Genomic DNA, 18,399 nt, shown 5'->3' with positions numbered 1-18,399 from the left:
ACGTTACTAATCGTAACATTGCTAAGAATCAGTTGATCAACACTACACCAATCGGCATCCGTGCCTTCAATTTGAATCAGGATATGTTTCCACTCCAGGGGACCCATTTCCCATTTTGCGGCGCGGTTGAGTTCGGTGGCGAGGATAGCCTGAGGGGTATTAGTTAATTTGTGAAAATGTTGCGTTGGGTTGAAATGAAAGAAGGAGAGAGAGAGAGGGATGATATAAAGGACACGCACTTGTGTAAAATCTCCTATATCGGCTAAAGATTTCACGTTAGTCGAAGTACATCTACATCCACACTTTTTCCGACTCAAAGAAGAAGCAACTCACGATACGGCGAAAGATCAACCGTTACATTCCTCATAAAATCTCTCTCCCCATTCGCCAATCCCTCCACCCCTCTCCTAACCATCCAATTAACAAACCATTTATAGGACTTTATTGGACCTTTCCACTGCTCAGATGTATCCATCGAGATGAATCCATCGAGATGAATCCATTCGAGATCAGATCTCCGGGATAAACAATAATATTCTTCCCATGAATCCTCTCGCCTCCAGCTGCTGCATTCCCGAGTTGGAAATACTCAAAAAATGACCATCGTCCTAGCGTTTCTCCTTCATTGGCATATACGATTTGTAGGATGGAATTGCTGTTTGCAGGCTCGATTGCGGGCCAGAATGACTGGATTCCAGTGGTTTGGAGAACGGTTGGTGCTTTGGGTACAATTACTGTGGCTCGGAACTAAAGGGGCTTGTTTAGATTGCAGAGTTTGACGGAAGTTTTAGGTAAAGCTTACTTGAACAATTTTAGCATGGGGCTCAATAAACACAGCGCCAGTCGCTACGAGATGGAGTCTACCGAGGAAGAAAAGAATACCGGCAAAGACGTTGGGATGGAGAGAACACATTTTGCAAGAAGGCGCTGATTAACTGAATACTTAGTGAGTTTCAATTGGTATATTAAAATGAAGAAAAGACAGAGTAGGCAGAGTGGGCAGATTGTGAGAGAAGGCAAACTGATCAAGAATTACTGTCAATAGCTTGCTGTAGGAAGAGGAAGAGCCCTGAACAGGTTTCTGAAATACACGGTCAGACGATGGGGAAAAGCAACATCCTATACGCATTATTCACTGGATTAGACAGAGATATTGAGACACATGATGTGCAACGACGAACCACTGGCTCACGCGGAAATAGATAGAAGATGTATAGCTGACGTAGTAAGTATGGATGGTGTATTGCACGGCTGTTTACCACCATAGTCCGGGGGTTTTATCACGTTTAAACATATATAACATACCAAATAGATTCAATGTATAAAATGAATTCAGGAAACGAAACGATTTCTATCGGATTAGAGTTCGTGCTAGCCTGGGAATAGGAGCTATTCTCAAAATATCTTGATTCGATGATACCTCAGTATATAGTAAGACAGCCTTCACGATTCAGGCATCAGTTGTCTCTCCCACCAAAGCCTCGAAATCAACTTCACCTTGAACATTGAATCTCCATTTGACATTTTCCCAACCTTTTCTTCTCTTTATATTGACTTCAACATCATTTTTGGGTTTCCTAACCGCTGTCCCCAACTTTTGAAACGCCCTACCCGGCACACTTGAACCGTCGATATCAAATCCCATGATAATAGCAGCAACAAGTGAAAGGATTTCAGTTGTAGCGAAATGTCTTCCTGGGCATAAATGCTTTCCACCACCAAAGGGAAAATATCCCTGTGTTTGCTGTTTCTTCTGTTCTTTGCCTAATTTCGCGATGGTTTCTGGTAGGAATCGAAACGGATTGAATGAATCAACGTCTGGCCCCCAGATTGATGGCGAATTGTGAGTGACACCAGAAGGGAGTTGTATGACGTTTCCAGCTTTAAGCAAAAACGAAGATTGAGAGGTTGATGATGTGAGGATTACATCTTGGGTGACGGATCGAACAGATGTTGCTGCATCAGCGAAGCGAAGTGTTTCACGAAAGCACGACGTTAATAAAGGACAACGGGATCGGAACAGAGTAATGTCCATGACACATTCTTCTATTCCATCCTCATCTTTATTTTTCGATATGATATTGGAGATCTCGGTCTGAATGGAAGATATCAAAGCCGGATCTGAAAGAATGTTAACAAGTAGCCAGAAACATGTTGGTGCCGAATTGGTTGTCGCGAGAAAAAGTGTAGAAATTTCGATGTTCGCAATCTCCTCAGCTGTGAGACCCCATTTCTGGGAGCACTCTAATCGTGATTTGATGAGGGTACTGGCGGCCATATGATGTAATGAAGCATAATAGGATGCAAAGGCAGTTTTGATGGCTCTACGGCCATGATAAGCTTTCGGGCAAATGAATGTAGGTAGAAATTCAAGCATAAGCATTGTCATGTTTTCCTCAAAGTCCCTGGCAACATCAGCACTGACTTACAAGTTTGGGGGCAGGGTGTCCAATAGTCCGAATGAATAGATCAAATATTAGATGTTCCAAATTCATCAGGGTATTCCAATACAAATGAAATCACAAAGTGTAATAGGATCTAGGATATCCATTGAGTACATAGAAATGATTCAGTACAGAAAATTGGACCCTGGCTGGGGATATTATTGCTAACCAGAGAGAATCTATGAGGCTGTGATTAGCACTCACGGGATCGTGTGGCCCGTAAAGAGACGCAGAAGTAGCCAACGTAAGGGTATCTCTCATCCATTTGTAGAGGGATACTTTTCCAGAGTTCTGATCAAGCTTGTTGAGGATATCAGCGACAGCACCCAGAACTCCTTTGTTCAATTCTAACAGACTCCCACTGGGTCCTAAATATTCTACCATCAATCCATGATTTTCGTTCAAGTAGGATCTTCCATTACTCCCATTTAAGAACGGCCCTTTCGGGTCATAATCTGGTGAGGTTTCCCCGCGAATTATTTTCATTCCATGCTCGCCAATATTGAACGCCCGTTTCGAAGAATCGACAACAAATGTAGTAAAATCAAACGCTTTCGTATTTCGGTATGCAGCTTGAATTAGCGAAGGTTCGCAGATTACGTAGATACGTGCGGCGAATATCCTAAGCGTGAAGACCGAATATAGAGGGTGCTCGGAACTGTAATGGAGATGAATGGTAAGTGAATGTTCTTCGAGGGGGCTTGAATAGCTTCGTGTAAAGATCAAAGGGCCAAGCAACAAGTGTTTCGAGAGTACTCCGCAGGCCCATTCATGTTGTTGCGCTGATCCCATACCTTAAAGTCTGGAAGTAGCCAACTTGTCTCATCAGCATACCGATCAAATGCCCAAATAATGGAATCGTTGATTTGACCTCTGGAGGTTCAGTCCCTTTTGTGCCCTTCTCATCCTTACGACCAGGCCTACCAAACAATACCGCAAGTCCAATGCCTAAGATCAAGGTAATGGCAATTAGAAGCCTATTGACATTGTGATCCTGCAACCTCAAAAACGAAGGGAACATGGTCATCGCAGAAGCATTGTTGAACACCATGGTAACGGCTCAAGATGAACATAACGCGAAATGTGAAATCTTGAATGCATCTTATTAAGGAGAGTTAAAGTGCCCAGTAGGCTCCAAACTACCCAACCAACAACCAAAGAAGCCAAGGGGACATGGCTTGCAGCAGCACCTACAATCACTGACTCCGTACAGTAATGAGGACGATCAAAGCGGAGCATCTTCTCAGTGGGTCGCGGGAAGACTTGAAGCCGGAGAAGTTAGTTTCGAGTCCCTAAGCCAAGTTCTTTGCAAGCTTAGGGCTAGAGAAGCTCGACCATCTCTTATTTAGTTCGCATTGACCTAATCTGATGGATCCCCTATAGTCCAAAGAAATGAAAGGGTTCAATCAGCAATAAAAAATCCTCAAAGAAGTTCCAGTCTTGTTCAAGAATCTGTTGTAGGAAGCTCAGGACTCAGGAGATTTGATGAAGTTGAAGGAGCTGGAGCAACGGAGCTTCAATTAACGAAGTTAGCCCAGGAGTGCTGAGCAGCCTGAGCTGAGCTCTACCAAAATGAGAATTGTGGCTGAGCAACATGAATTGAGCCACTGTGGCAGGTTAGCAGAAGATCCATGTGGACCTACCAGGTACAGTTTTTATCAGGCACAGTTTCTACCACTCATCATCACTTGATATGCATGCCGTATGTCTCGCAGTATGTGTGCCACCAACGATGCGTGAGATCAAAGAGAATCCAACTCTTGAGACCTTGTCCCTGAACTTCACTTGAATCTTACAATGTGATCTCTTCGATTATCTATGCTACCATGCGTGGGAAGATATCAGAACACACATAGCATCTGTCGACAACGTCTTTGGGCGAATGAGGTTGGCCTTCACACCTTCGATATTCTTCATGCTGGAATCAGTAACAGGAAGAGGTCACGGTATTCATACCATTCAGTTCACCTAGTGAGAGCTGCGCGTTGTTCGATTTGACTCCATTGATCGAGTGATTGATACAATCCTAGGGTTTTGAACGGGAGAGTGTATGGCTCAAAATCAATTTGATTCATAGCTTGAGATTTCACATGAAGGAAAAGGAAGGTTCAAATCATGCATTCAGACTCTAGTGATCCATAGAGCCCTAGAAATCTTGATGGGTAAAGTGAACCGCTCAAAATGCATACCTGTGCATATTGTGTGTGACGACGATCTTCTGCATATTGTATTGCATATTTTCCCGGCACGTTGTTTGTTGTTATTACTCAGTCTGTTGTCGCTATATGACATGAATCATTACTGTCCCATCGTTGTATTCTTTCAGATTTTTAAAAAGAAAGCAAAGAGTCATCTATTCGAGAATCATTTCCCATCCAGTCGACTATGAATCTAAGCGCCATTTCAAACGATAGAGACGGATCTCCTGGGTCCATGGAACCTCATCGACCGAATTGTCTTCGATTGCATGTTATGCTATTGGAGATGCCAAATAACGAATTATTGAAGGAAGAATTCTCGACTATAGATTTTCTATGGCTTCGAAGAGTAATTATAGGTCATCGTTCTATTTAGAATGACCCACTGATCTCTTTATAGAACATTCCCTGGCCAAATATGGTCAAGTTGGTGGTATATCGCTTTTTACACATGCACAACCTCTACCAGATCGACCAGGATGATGAGATCAATGAACTTGTCGATTACATATTTAGAAACGGGGAATTGCCAAACAACCAAGATTGCAGAGCACAAATGATTCACCGATGCAAAAAATTGATCCTCTTAACTTCTCAATGGACATCAAATGGTATATTAATGTACAACGAAAAGAACCGTCTGGTCAAGAGCGCAATTTTCCAAAACGCTTGGAACAATCAAATCATCATCATGCGAAACAGAATCAAACCCACCAATAAAGAAGTACCTGTCGTTGAAGTACCCAATGATATTCCTGCAAAGGTACTACTTTTTATGTCTTCTTCTCGAATGTTGAACTTACCAATCCCATAGGTTTTGGAATCAAACAGTGTGATTACCGAGGTATCTGTCGCAGCTCCGAGCCCGTCACTGGAAGGAAGGCAGAATAGCTCCGAAATGATCACAACTACCGAACCCCTTATCAAAGTTGATCCCGATGGACCTGTGGAGTTAGTTGACGAGATTAAGACAGTGTCTCGAGTGAAGTTGGAACCCCTTGACTCAGAACAAGTTCAAGCGGTGCTGAAAGATACTTCACTACATGTTACAGATGAGACTTATCATTGCTCTCCTTCTTACTGTCATGGGTTACCTAATTTAAGTCCGATATTCCTGATAGCCAGGTTCCACCACTGGATACGACTTCAATTCCTCAGTCTAGCCCTTCACGAGATGGTACCATGGCTGAAGTCATATTCTTAAAGGACTCGAAGCGTATCAACTACTCTTCCGAAGCATTACTATCACAACATACCCAAAAGTTCAAGGCCTGTGCACAGATAAATGTGCTCACCCCAAACAAAGTCGGTCGAAAAATTGTTCGTGATGCAATGAGTCTGATCTGGGACAGTAATCATGAATTAGTCCTCTTCTGGAAATCGGTGGCTTTGCGAACGTCTACCATCATAAAAATCACGTTCCCTGACGCCGTCTGGTTACCTGGTGTCACTGTTGACATTAATAGTGGTGACGACCTTCTCAGAGTTAGACAGATTATCTGGAATAGCTTCTGGATATTCGTCGCCAAGCAACCAGAAACCATTGTCTCGACTTTCAATATCAATGCAATCCCTCAAAACCCTCAACTCTCGGTAGCACTCTCTAAGCGACAACGGAATAGTATACCTGATGATTCTGTGTCAATTCACCAAGAGAATGGCACAAGCCCTCGTTCTAACGATGCATATGATGTAGCATTCCGAAATTGTATGGCTAAAATCAGTAGCCAGAGATCTTACGATAATTCTATTTCACGTGATGGAAGTCAAAGTATCGGCCAAGTTCCAATATCACCAAAATCACTTCCATTGCTGAAAAGACCTGCCAAGCGACCGCGCTTGATAGAACAACACCCACAACAGCTCAAACAGAACTTGCAATTACAACGTCAAATCCCATACTTGCGGAACGACAGATACAACCGCAGATACCACAACAGCAGACACATCAGCAGGAGCATGGGTCGCGCCCAATTCAATCACTTGCAGGGTCTCACATTTTGGGATCTGTACGTCATCCTCCGCCACAACGGTTCATACAAGCCCAACCTCTCCAACCAAACAACCTTCACACTCAACCACGAACCAGCCTTCCATCGACAGAGACAGCTGTGTTTCACCATGAGCCGAATAATTCATTCGCGTCATACGCGTATCAAGCATCGCGTACGAACCATTCTCCCCGCTCCTATACTTTACCAGCAATGTCTCCTCCTCCAACTACAAACCATGAGAACATGCGCTCTCAACGCATTCCTCGAACGGCTGCATCTACTCTCACGTCTTCATACCAACATTCACCATATGCTCACGGATCAGCACTAATGTCTCCTCCTGAAACCATGGCTAGATCTCATCGTTCCCCATACTCAGCACACCATCCGCCACCAATGCCAGCACCAAGACTCAACAATCACACCCAGACTTCCAATCATCCTGCACTACCCCTATCCCCACCCATAACCCCTCACTCTCACCACTTCCCTCCATATCCTCCCTCCAACCCAATTCCAAACCCAAACCAAACCCCAACCCCAACCATCCAATTCCGCATCCAACTTCAACCACACGGCCCCTTCAGCGCCCCCTACCCCAAATCCATCCACGGCATCCCGGGTAAACCCGCAATCACCACCTCTCAGTTCTTCACCTCCTTCGTCGCAAACACAAGCCCCACTCCCAGAAAGACTCCCAACTCCCTAACCTTCCGACTCAAAGACGCAGTGCTATTTCCTATCGCATATACCATTTCTCGAACCGGAGCAGTAGATGGAGATAAAGATGGAGATGGAATCGATGCTTTGGTTAAGCTGAGAGCGGATATCAAGAGAGAGTGTGAGAATGCGGGGAGATTGGTCATGGGATTGGAGAAATTTGAGATTTACGTTAGTATTACGGAAGAAACTGATGAGAGGAACGAGGTGGAGCTGCCTGCGCAGGTGTTGGGAGAAGAATGGTGATGTTGCAAATAGGATGGTAGAGAAATAGTCATGGCGACTCGATGACTTCTTACAAAACGCTCCTCGAGTAATACTGCATATAATTTTGATTACGAGATCTGTTTATACAAAGGAACATTGTGGCCCTTGTTTTCACAAAACTTTTGTCTTGAGTATGGATTTTACAGCCGACTTCTCAATTTCTTTTCAATTGACTTACCGATACTTCACATCTCACATGTGAAATCAAATCGCAGCACAACACACACCAACCTCACCCTCATTCACTTCTCATCGTTCGGAAACCAAGATCCGATCACGATGAAAATGCATACACAACATCTATTAAGAATTCCCAACCTTTTATTCATCTATTAACTATTAATTATTAACTATAATCTTCCTTGTATTCTGTTCCAAAAATTCGTCCATCATCCATCATAATCGTAATAATCTGTGGTTAATACCACTATAAATATAAGTCATCCATGATGTACTGATTAATTTATGTGATGTAAGTGATGAAATAACATCTCAGTTCAACTCCAGATTACTGGTAAAGCTGAAATCACAGAAGCCATATCTGACCCATGACGACCATGACGGCAATAGGACCAATAGTCGAGATGACATAAACAATATTAGTAACAGCAGGTGTGATAAGGGCGAAGATACTGTTATCGATACCAGTTGATGCAGCCGATGCTTGGCTGGCGATTGGCGGACTGATACTTGCAGATGTTGCGGGAGAGGTGTTTTCAGCCGGTGTAGATTTGCTCGTGGTTGAAGGTTTGCTCCCTTTGTTACTTGATTGGGCATTACCCGTTGGTCTGATGACATCTTAGTCTTTATAGCATTGAGAGAATATATGGAAGACTTACTGAGAAGTGTTTCCCGAGAATAGAGAGGCAGCACTAGCCACTGCTCCAGATGCAGAAGCGGCGCCACCAGCACCAGCACCTAATCCAGCGGACCCAGCAGCAGCCCCCCCACTACCAGCTCCCCCATTGCCAGCTCCCCCACTACCAGCTCCCCCACTATCAGCTCCTTCATTGCCAGCTCCAGAGTTGGTGCTATTAGTGAAAGGGGGGTTTGGTCTAGAAGGAGACGTTGCATTTGAGTTCTCTGAGCCAGGCACAGGGTTCTTGGGTCCCGAGGATGTTGAGTTAGATGCAGGCGAGGGACTCCCCGGTCCTGATGACGTGGGGTTTGAACTCTCTGGAGCTGATACGGAATTATCTGGACCTGATGCTGGTGATGAACTTTGGTTACCTGATCCAATCGTGTTCGAAGGCTTTGATGCCGAGTCTGAGCATACTCTATGAGAACGTTAGATGAGAAGACAAAACTATGAGTGTATACACCTACGAAATAGTTACGGTGACAGTTACGGCTCTAGCCACGAAAGCTCTAGCCATCAACTCATGCGTTGGAAGAGGAGGAGCTATTGTTATTGGAATAAAAGCTGCCGGGGAAGAGATGCATGCTGCACAATCACAAGACTCGCCATGAGAGTGGTGGTGGGCATTGAATGCTACTGCTTTCTTGGACAATTCAAAAGCGGCCAATGAGTGAAGATCGGTAGGAATTGAAGCTGATTGGACTAATGTGCTCGAGATACTTGGTCTTGACTTTGCCATGGCAATAGCAAGTAGTCCTGTAGCATCACGAACGGTGTTGCTGACGCCAGTAGGATGTATCACTAAGCTGTTGATATTGGCTAAAATTACGGACACCATATCAGATCTTCCTTGAAGAGCAAATGAGACTGTGTTTGTTCCTTGAGCAAGAATGGCAGAGACGGTGGTGGATCCTTCCTCCATAGCTTGCTCTTGGGATTGTGTGTGGTCGATGATGAGAGATGCTGGAGTGTTCAAACAGTCAGGCGAGCAATCAGTTAATGCCGAAATCTCATTTCTAGCAGTGGATGGCGTAGACATTGTTGTTCTGTAAAGTAACGTCAGCACGAGTAATAGAATGACAGGTTGATACCTACTGCCAATTAAGACCGAAAGTGATATCTCTTTTCCCCAAGTTGACACCATCCTTACGGACAAATGCTTTCAAACCTTCTCCAATGAATACAAGTATGAGAACCGAAAAGGCAATAAGTGTAGCAACGACCATGGCAGGCCGTCCTAATCGACGTGAAGGCATAATTTCAACGAGAAAAGATTTTGGAAAGAACGTGAAAATGCTTGAAGCAAGTAAAACGTAGTTATGGCTGTATCAAAGACCAAAATTGCATCAATGTATGTGCAGAAGTGAAGGTTACAGAGACAGGGACCAAAATTTACCAAAATTGCATCGAGCGAAAGTTGTATTGAAGAAGTTTGAAGAGAAAGAAAAGAAGAGAAGAGACGAGAGATAAGACGGCTTTTCTTATTGTTGGGAGAATTTGAATGGTTCTTTCCTCAGTTGCAGACTAGTGCTGCCTCTATTTCCATAATTGTCAAGGAACTCCTTCCCCATCAGTATTTGCTCCAGATGAATCCTTCCTACTGCCATTCCGGCCTTCCTAATCGAGATTCTTCGGCCTGTTTGCGCCTTACCTCCATACTTCATATCATAGAAAAAAATCAATCACAGTAGCAATTCAATCAAAATGAAGGCAATCAGTTCATTGAGACATAGCTATAGACCCTAGCTTTCAACCCCATATAAACCCATTTGCATAAACTAAAGAATTATTTTCACAAGCCCACTACACACCTAGTAACGCTTGCCGGCACGGAGAGAATCACCGAATTCCTCCAAAGGACTTCTGATGAGCTTAGTCTCCTTCCATAAGTTAGGAGTCAAGTATCCGTATGTGTTGGCAGCAGCGACGAAAGTAGCCTTCAAGGTGTTCTCAAGGGTCTTGGTCGAACCGGAGGAGGATGTGTATGCATCTTCAACGCCTGCAAGTTGAAGGAGACGCTTGACGGCCGGGGAAGCGACAAGGCCGGTACCACGGGGAGCTGGAATAAGCTGGAGAAGAGAGAGAAATCAGCAAATGAATTGACCGTGGACTTTTCATGAAGTTACTTACTCTGACAGAGACGGATCCACACTTTCCGCTCTCCTTGGTTGGGAGGGAGTGAGGAGTACCCAAGTTGGTACCCCAGTAACCTCTTCTAATTGGGACAACGGACAACTTGGCGATGATAATAGCAGCACGGATGGCAGTTGCGACTTCCTTGGAGGTCTTGATACCGAGACCGACGTGTCCCTCAGAGTCACCGATGACAACGATGGCCTTGAATCTGGTACGTTGACCGGCACGGGTTTGTTTCTGGACTGGCTTGATCTGTAGACAAAATTCACATCAATATCCGTATTTACCAAATTACCATAATCGCATAAAAGCGATTCTTGTAAATTTCGCATACCTTCATGACCTCATCCTTCAACTTTGGCAAGAAGAAATCAACAATTTGGTACTCCTTGATTGGCAAAGAGTGGAGGTAGATTTCCTCCATAGAGTTGATCTTTCCATCCTTCACAAGACGGCCAAGCTTGGTAACTGGTTGCCATTCCTTTGCCTCGTCCTTGTTTCCTCCACGTCCGCGACCACGTCCACGTCCACGTCCGCGTCCGCGATCTCCTCCACGGCCTCTGTCGCCGAAACCTCCTCGTGAGCCGCCTCTTGGTGCGTCAGCCATATTGATATCGAATTGATCGTTAGGTGGTGGTTGGCAAGTCGGTGGGCGTTGAACGATTAGGAGATCAAGGACTTCGAAATTATTGATTAGAATTTGGAAGTGTGGGATATTTTTCGCTTAAGCAATTATTTAGCCACCCAAAAGTGGATTAGCGCTCTTGAGAAAAGTTCATGAGTGCCTGATTAAAAGCACTTGTAAGGATCAGGCATTCTTGGAGGGACAGTCACGTGTACAGTTGACTTTCCTTCCTTCAGGTGTAGTTGTGTTCCTGCCTCTCGTTCTAGTGTTTACTGAATGCAACTTTCTATCATATCATATACAGATTTCCTCACGCATGCACTTTATATAAATCTGTCCATCAATTGACGAGGTGGAATCTTTAACACTTACCTACCCTCATCTGCTCGAGAGAGATCAGCTAATCGATTCGTCCATCGCAAGTACCTACTTTCGAATATGCAGTTATCTACATGCACAATGCCCAACGGAAACGCATCAAACCCAAAATGGTCTCTTTTGAAGCCTTAAAAGACTGAAAAGGGATAACTTTGCTCGATATGGGACTACACAATAATATACACAGTCAAGTTTGAGTACTGCTACCTCATATTTGCCACCTCGTGCAACCCAGACTTAAACTCCATAGCATCATGCTGAGTTCCAATTTCATAACTTATCAGATATTATCATTCAAAGAAAAGAGACCCCCAAGTCCAATCATTCACCCCATTTCGCCGTGGCATATCAGAAAAACTTGTTCGGGCAGTTCCGTTTTGCTGCTTCCCACATCGTGATTCATCAAAGTATCACTTTGAAAAGATGTCTAGTAACATCAATGACTTCCATGTCATTGCACTTTCTCGTACGCCATTTCCAAAATCATGTAGGTCCTCGTTGCGCCCTCGAAATTAACTCCTGTGGTCCATCACTTACCAAGAAAATGTTGTTTCTCTGTACCGTGGGTTTCCATTATCACCTTGTTTCAATGTCAATTGTACCGCCAACCATCGTTCTTCAGAGTTCAAATGTAAGTATGAAACCATCCATCTGGATGATTCTGGGATTGGTTGGTCATCTTCCTGAATACCTTCTCCCTCAATACTGGAAATCCATGCGCAGATTCTTGCTACGCTAATGGTGTCAAAGCAAAGCCCTTCTCGCCTCGCTTTAGACCAAAGCAGCGATATAGCCTGTCGACGAATTCGTCGATCACGACACTTTACTGCCGTGATAACGAGAGGGAGGATTGTTCCCATATCGAGAGTGAAGCGAGATGTGTTACTCGGGTCATCCGGACTAGAAAGTAAAATCTGAGCTTTGCATATGATCTCCGCAAAGAGATGGTTGTATTCGTCATATAGCATCTCTGTATGTGGGACACTTGATGCAACAAGTATGGTGGCGATGTTATAATAGATGCTCAACATGTGTGTCGCGTCGGCAGAAATACTTCCAGTGTGTGCTTCTTCAGCATGGACGGATTGGAAAGCTTTTCGCCACCGAAGCAGCTGTGTGGTGTAGTGGTTATGGATTCTGTTCCAATATGGCGTGGATAATTGCTCTGGTTCGGTTTGCGACTTTATGAGATACTTGGTATGGAATTGACCAATAGCGGCCATCAGGAAGTCCCATACTTCTCGAGCTTCTTGGACACTATCAAATTCGTCTGGAATGTCCATGTCATCCTGGAGAAGGTTTGGAACGGGGTATGGTGGTGGAATGAAAAGCCCTTGAACATCAAGACGAGCAAATAGGCGACCCAAATCGTCGACTAGACTATCCTGGATCTCGGACAATGAATCGTGCGACAATCGAGCACTTCCACCTCTTCGAGCAATTCTCCAATCAGCTAACAATCGAGAACCGCCTCTGAGATGAGTCAAAGCACCCTCGTAGCTTCCCTGGAGAGATTCAAAGGTCATAAATAGTACGCACGCTGTAAGAGATGTTCTCAAATGTCTTCTGCCATCCGAAAGCATTATCCGCAACGAAGCAATGGCTCTACTGTACTCCCTTAGTGCGAAACGGTGGTGTTCATCTAGGTGATGATGATCAATCTGGGGAAATCCTGAAAGTGATAGCCGAGTTGGATAAGATGTGATCTCCAAAGACTTCGCTAGAGCTCCCAAGGCAATAGTCGCATATCTAATGGGCGCATCTTGGTGACAGAGTTGAGGAACCTTTTCTGTCCAAAAGGTAGGATCAAAAGAACCACAGATCTCGGCTGCTGTTTTGTCACAAAATCTTTGAAAATACCGCCGTTCGAGTTGATCACCATGTATAGCGACCGAAGGGGTATACGACATCACAGACATCGGTCGTGGATGGATAGGTACAAGAGCATTTGTATTTTGTTTGGAGACATCTTCAATCTGCTCTGGAGCGTATCCACCACACTCGCGACCGAGGTTTTGACACCTAATACATTGTGGTTTGGTTTCGTCGCATTTAACACGTCGCTGTCTACATTGTATTAGTCAGTTACGGATCTGATGATTGTCCGATAAAGATTCCCTGGTGGAGAAATCCCAATGGAGTGGATCCGCAACTCTGACTCGACTTACTTGCATGTTGAACAACCCGTCTTCGATCTGGGACCGCTTTTTCTGAGTCCTTGACTTCTCGATGTTTGTTCTGGAGATACTTGATCAGGGGCAGAAAAATTATTGAGAAATTTATAAACGTTTGGATATGGAAGCCTCAGTGACATTGCTTTTGTTGTGAAGCCTGTACAATTGCCGCATCAATTTACCGACAGCCGGAAGAATACTCGTCGGGTTTCGTCAGGTTTCGTGTGGGTAGTATTGTAATTCTTCCTTCTACTTTTTGTGCTATTTGCTTTAAAGTTTAAAAGGGTTTGTTTCTTGGAGTCTTCGGAATGAGCTGGAAATTCTCGCAGTTATTGATAGGAGTCGGTCCGTTATTATTCACGAGAGTAAGGACAAGGGAAATCTTGTCTTAGACTGGTGACTCGGCCAACAACAGATACGATTTTATTGTTTTCAGGGCAATTTACATTAGCGGGTTAATGCGCAGGCTTCTGGTCAGGGTAAATGAAGGTGAACGGTATGAGAAGTTTACCGACACCTAGATTCGTTATATTGTGCGGCATGTATCAGCAAGCTTCCAGTCACACCTAGCAAGCATTTATATATCCTAGTGGTCAATTCCCTCGTTTTTCAATGCAGCTTGCAGCTCTGTACCCCTCTCTCAAATTGAAGAAAACGGCGAACTGACTATCGAATCAGGACATGGAATAGCAAGGATTCACGCCACCAAATGACCAATGACAGATGCCACGGGCAAGGTTTTGTATGGGGGTGCCAAGACTTTCATCCAAGAAGGTGGAAGATAGTCAGGATCCAACACGTGAGAATGTGCCTCTCTAGAAGCTTTCACAGAGCTCTAAGCTTGGCTTATTCAATGTATTGTTATGCGAATCGGCGGGTAAGGAAGGAGTATGGATCAAAATATGAGCAATCATTGGCTACAACATGGTGCCGCCCCTCTTATACAGGAACTAGCGCTTATTAAGTCACTTTGTCACGGAGAACCCAACCGAAGAGCCGGAACATCAAAAATCCCCAAATCGCATGATGGTTTTGAAAAGCGTGATACGCTTCAAAACAAGAACATTCGCGAATAATGCCTGTTTTAGACATCATGTGGCTTGAGCCAAAACAAGGTTCTTTAAACCTTACCGTCGAGCCCACTTGGCACACCACAATCCCCCAGAGAAAGCTGAGATTTGTCTACTCCATGGGGACACCACACGTCAGTGGATTCTGCTTCCTCTCAACTTCAGGATTGTAATATGCACGTCGTGTGTTATCCTCAAAGAGACTCTAGAAAATTTCCATTTGTTCCTGCGTTCTATCAAGGCCGGGAACCATGGAAGTCCTCGCCAAAATCAGCCTTACCCGTCATCAATTTCTTCATAGCAATTGTCCTCATCATGTTACCGCAACATATTACATATCAACCAAGGAAACGATAAAACTATAATTTGGATAATTCGGGGTGAAGCCTTTTCTTCACGTCGCAAAAATTCGGTTCACAAAGGGTCCAATGGGAAAGTCGCCATTGGAAGGAGCAATGTTTGGAAAACCATGCAGAGACTCAATTTTTGATGCCTGTAATCTGTAGAAGATCCACGGTCGTCTTCGTATACTCTTTACTAAGAGATATGGCTTAGAACTCGCTTCCATCCTCATGGAGTGCTTAAATGTGCTTGATCGGTGGCACAATCTCACCCAAGTTACAAAAATCTTACCCCGGAATTTTTGGCTACGGCTGAATTTGCGACACTGCATATTCTCTTTTGGTCTAGTGGACCATGGGTTGAATATACATACAGGCAAGGACATGCAACGTGAACCTCTAGAAGTATACGCCCAGAGCAGACTGCGAGTATTCTAAGGATGCCATGCATGATGCATAGTTGTATTCCAAATATCCACATGGACATCATGAACTCACTGCAATATAGAAGCCCTGAAATTAGAATTAGTGAACCACATCCTCGGGATCAAAACTTCATTATTCAAGCCCATTGATTATTTTACGATGCAGTAGCACCGTCTGTTGAACTCGAGGCACGGAGTCTATATGCAGTGTTCGCTGCTCAATCTTTGGAGACGTGCATTCATTCTTCAAGAGCCAATTGAAACTTGCCCCACTGTTTTGATATCGGCAAACATGAAATTCAGCACTCTTCCTGTTCGATATACTGCTGCATGTATTTGTACTACTCTGCATGTTGCACAAATACCATCGGGCCTTTTTAATAACGAATGGAGGGACTTGATCTCACGATTTTGATCTCCGACATACCTCACACACTTGCTTTGCAATCCATTGAGCATATTTTCTTGTTGCTCGGCCTTACTTTCGCAGACCGCATCCATCTCGTATCTGTCAAAGGTATGATAGGGAAGACATCCGCATTTTGAAGAAGCATAACAAGGCTTTAATATTGAAACGGGCTACAAATTTTCCACCAATGAATGTTCATGTCTCGGTTAAGCATGACATCCAACCATATTGACTCTCAGTATCTACCAATCTCAGCCACTGCTACCAAATTTATCACCCTCATTCCCAACTATGTTTTTCTTCGAGAAGAAACCCTTCCACGAGCAGTAACTCTAGGGAATGATATTCACCTCGTCTTGCCTCTTTTCCCACCCTTTTGTACAACCATACCATCATCATCTTGCAACCTCTTTTTCCCTCGTCGTCTTACAAATGCAAACGTAGAACATTGTTCGGCCGTCATATTTCTCTTGCTACACTCGTTACAAGGAGGACTTCCCAAGCAATCAAACCTCTTCTTCTTTCGTTCGCATGGTGGGCATTTTGGTTTGTTCGCTCGCGTGGGGTCAGTTGAGGATGGGCGCCACACACGCTCGGGGAGCGGAGTTCGGGGCTTGCAGATGTTTGGGTCGCTTACCGATGGTACTAGTGCTTTGGGAACAGAGACATCTAAAGCAATTTCAAGCGCGTTCTCTGCTAATTTGCGGAGTTGCCAACCTCCGAGGTCTCTAGGAGACTCTTCGTCGGAACACTCGTTGTCTGCATCGGACCCGCTGTGATCTTGAGGCTCGTTATTGGGCAACTCGGGTAGCTGGGGTACCTCAGATGAATAGTCACATCGTTCCGGAATGTCGATCTCAATGGGTTCAGGTGAAGCGCTCAGAAGTTGATGAACCTCAATCTCAATGGGCTCAGGCAAATGCTCTGAGAGTTGAGCGATTTCGATCTCAAGGGAATCATCAGAAACTTCGGGCTCGGAAAGTTCTTCCTCGGAGATATCTGTGGTGGAAAGCTGCAAGTCAAGATCGGGCGAATTGAGAAGCTCATTCTCCTGAGTTTTGTTTTCTCCAGAATCTCTACCTGGAGTATGCTGAGTAACCTCGCTGCTGTAGGTTTCTTTGCATGGTGAATTTTCGTCCGACCGCGCGCCAATATCAGAAAGATCTTCCTCTGGAGTTTCGACTTCTGGAGTTACAGTTTCTGAAGTTCCAGGAGCACTAATTCCGCAAACCTCGGTGAGTGGAGATTTCTCTTCGGACTGTTCTTCAATGAGTTCTTCATGCTCAGAGCTCTGACGTTGTACGTTGGAAGCTTGGTTTTCGTCCTCCATTTTCGTGTTACAGAAGAGAAAGGCTGACGAATCAAGAAAGGTGGAAGGGGCAACACGCGCGTATATAAGTATTACACAGCGTCAAAAGCGAGATATCAATGAATGATTATGCGGTAGAGCCAAGCAATCGCACCGAAAGGCAGGCTCAATGCACCTTTGACTAGTGATTATGCTGTCGGCAACGAATCTAATTTATTTTACCCCATGCTATGATATTCCTTGATGATTCTTGCGATTTCATTCTGCTGGAGCACACCGGTGATACGGGCGGGTAGACGCTTGGCGCTGGTAGCTTTTGACAAGCGACTCTTGAACCTGTCAAAGCAAACAATACCCTCCCTGGGCATAGGTGCTTTGATGAATATGGTTTGTGTCCGCGGAACAAGCATCTCAATCCTTCTACGAGCTGAGCCCATTGTGTGAACATGAAGCTTCTTGGCAATATCTCATGATCTCATCCATCCATTGCACGGGTAATATCTTTGTCAGTCTGATCTCATTGCAGCAATCCCCAGAGAAAATTCATTACAAACACTTTAATTTTCTCTTCTTTATCTCATATCAATGAAGATTTCTATGTCATCAAAGCCTACATCCAATTGAAGCAGAGCGATTCAACACCTCCAGTATTTTCAAGTATAATGTCACTCATTTCTTTCATGCTGTAACTTTTGACTCCATCAAATCTTTCAAGTATGTATCGTCAGTAGCTACTGAAGTATAACACAACGATGAAAGACAATGAGATCTTCACCACAAAATCTAAAAAACCTAGGTTTTTCTTGTACACTGCATACTACAACCTCAGAGATAACCGTGTGTAACTTCCTACTGGTCTTATTCTCATTATTACCGGCCGCCAATCTCTTTTATCTTTCATTCATGACTATTGTTTCCATCATCTAATTCATTGTCACTGCTGCCCCTTCTTTCAATAACTCTTCGTTATCTCTCTCGATTGCTCATATTCATGGTATTCTACAGATTTCATAAACTGTGTACGAGAAGCTTATTTCCGAATACATTCTT

The 18,399-nt window shown here is 44.2% G+C and overlaps 7 protein-coding genes across 7 annotated transcripts; 1 reads left to right on the top strand and 6 right to left on the bottom strand.

The window, feature by feature from the left end:
• Positions 1-441: 441 nt before the first annotated feature.
• On the bottom strand, positions 442-913 carry EAF01_000497 (uncharacterized protein; the record flags this gene model as incomplete). Its single annotated transcript, XM_038908747.1, has 2 exons — positions 442-747; positions 803-913. The coding sequence occupies 2 exons, from the start codon at positions 911-913 to the stop codon at positions 442-444; spliced, it is 417 nt and encodes a 138-aa protein (XP_038775653.1).
• A 537-nt stretch (positions 914-1,450) lies between these two features.
• EAF01_000496 (uncharacterized protein) lies at positions 1,451-3,495 on the bottom strand (the record flags this gene model as incomplete). Its single annotated transcript, XM_038908746.1, has 3 exons — positions 1,451-2,405; positions 2,614-3,102; positions 3,239-3,495. The coding sequence occupies 3 exons, from the start codon at positions 3,493-3,495 to the stop codon at positions 1,451-1,453; spliced, it is 1,701 nt and encodes a 566-aa protein (XP_038775652.1).
• A 1,334-nt stretch (positions 3,496-4,829) lies between these two features.
• On the top strand, positions 4,830-7,602 carry EAF01_000495 (uncharacterized protein; the record flags this gene model as incomplete). Its single annotated transcript, XM_038908745.1, has 5 exons — positions 4,830-4,991; positions 5,043-5,405; positions 5,457-5,687; positions 5,747-6,651; positions 6,732-7,602. 5 exons carry the CDS (start codon positions 4,830-4,832, stop codon positions 7,600-7,602), a joined length of 2,532 nt encoding a protein of 843 aa, XP_038775651.1.
• A 427-nt stretch (positions 7,603-8,029) lies between these two features.
• EAF01_000494 (uncharacterized protein) lies at positions 8,030-9,738 on the bottom strand (the record flags this gene model as incomplete). The annotated part of the gene is made up of 4 exons (XM_038908744.1): positions 8,030-8,411; positions 8,463-8,900; positions 8,950-9,528; positions 9,578-9,738. The coding sequence occupies 4 exons, from the start codon at positions 9,736-9,738 to the stop codon at positions 8,150-8,152; spliced, it is 1,440 nt and encodes a 479-aa protein (XP_038775650.1). The 3' UTR covers positions 8,030-8,149.
• A 555-nt stretch (positions 9,739-10,293) lies between these two features.
• On the bottom strand, positions 10,294-11,225 carry EAF01_000493 (uncharacterized protein; the record flags this gene model as incomplete). Its single annotated transcript, XM_038908743.1, has 3 exons — positions 10,294-10,551; positions 10,613-10,870; positions 10,953-11,225. The coding sequence occupies 3 exons, from the start codon at positions 11,223-11,225 to the stop codon at positions 10,294-10,296; spliced, it is 789 nt and encodes a 262-aa protein (XP_038775649.1).
• Positions 11,226-12,154: 929 nt separating this feature from the next.
• Positions 12,155-13,935, bottom strand: EAF01_000492 (uncharacterized protein; the record flags this gene model as incomplete). The annotated part of the gene is made up of 2 exons (XM_038908742.1): positions 12,155-13,688; positions 13,790-13,935. The coding sequence occupies 2 exons, from the start codon at positions 13,933-13,935 to the stop codon at positions 12,155-12,157; spliced, it is 1,680 nt and encodes a 559-aa protein (XP_038775648.1).
• A 2,451-nt stretch (positions 13,936-16,386) lies between these two features.
• Positions 16,387-17,370, bottom strand: EAF01_000491 (uncharacterized protein; the record flags this gene model as incomplete). The annotated part of the gene is made up of 1 exon (XM_038908741.1): positions 16,387-17,370. One exon carries the CDS (start codon positions 17,368-17,370, stop codon positions 16,387-16,389), a length of 984 nt encoding a protein of 327 aa, XP_038775647.1.
• Between the last annotated feature and the right edge of the window lie 1,029 nt (positions 17,371-18,399).

Source organism: Botrytis porri (genome assembly GCF_014898465.1).
Source record: "Botrytis porri strain MUCL 3234 chromosome Unknown BPOR_001, whole genome shotgun sequence".
NCBI lineage: Eukaryota > Fungi > Ascomycota > Leotiomycetes > Helotiales > Sclerotiniaceae > Botrytis > Botrytis porri.
The sequence above is the reverse complement of the archived record's forward strand: the minus strand, read 5'-3'. Positions and strand labels throughout refer to the sequence as shown.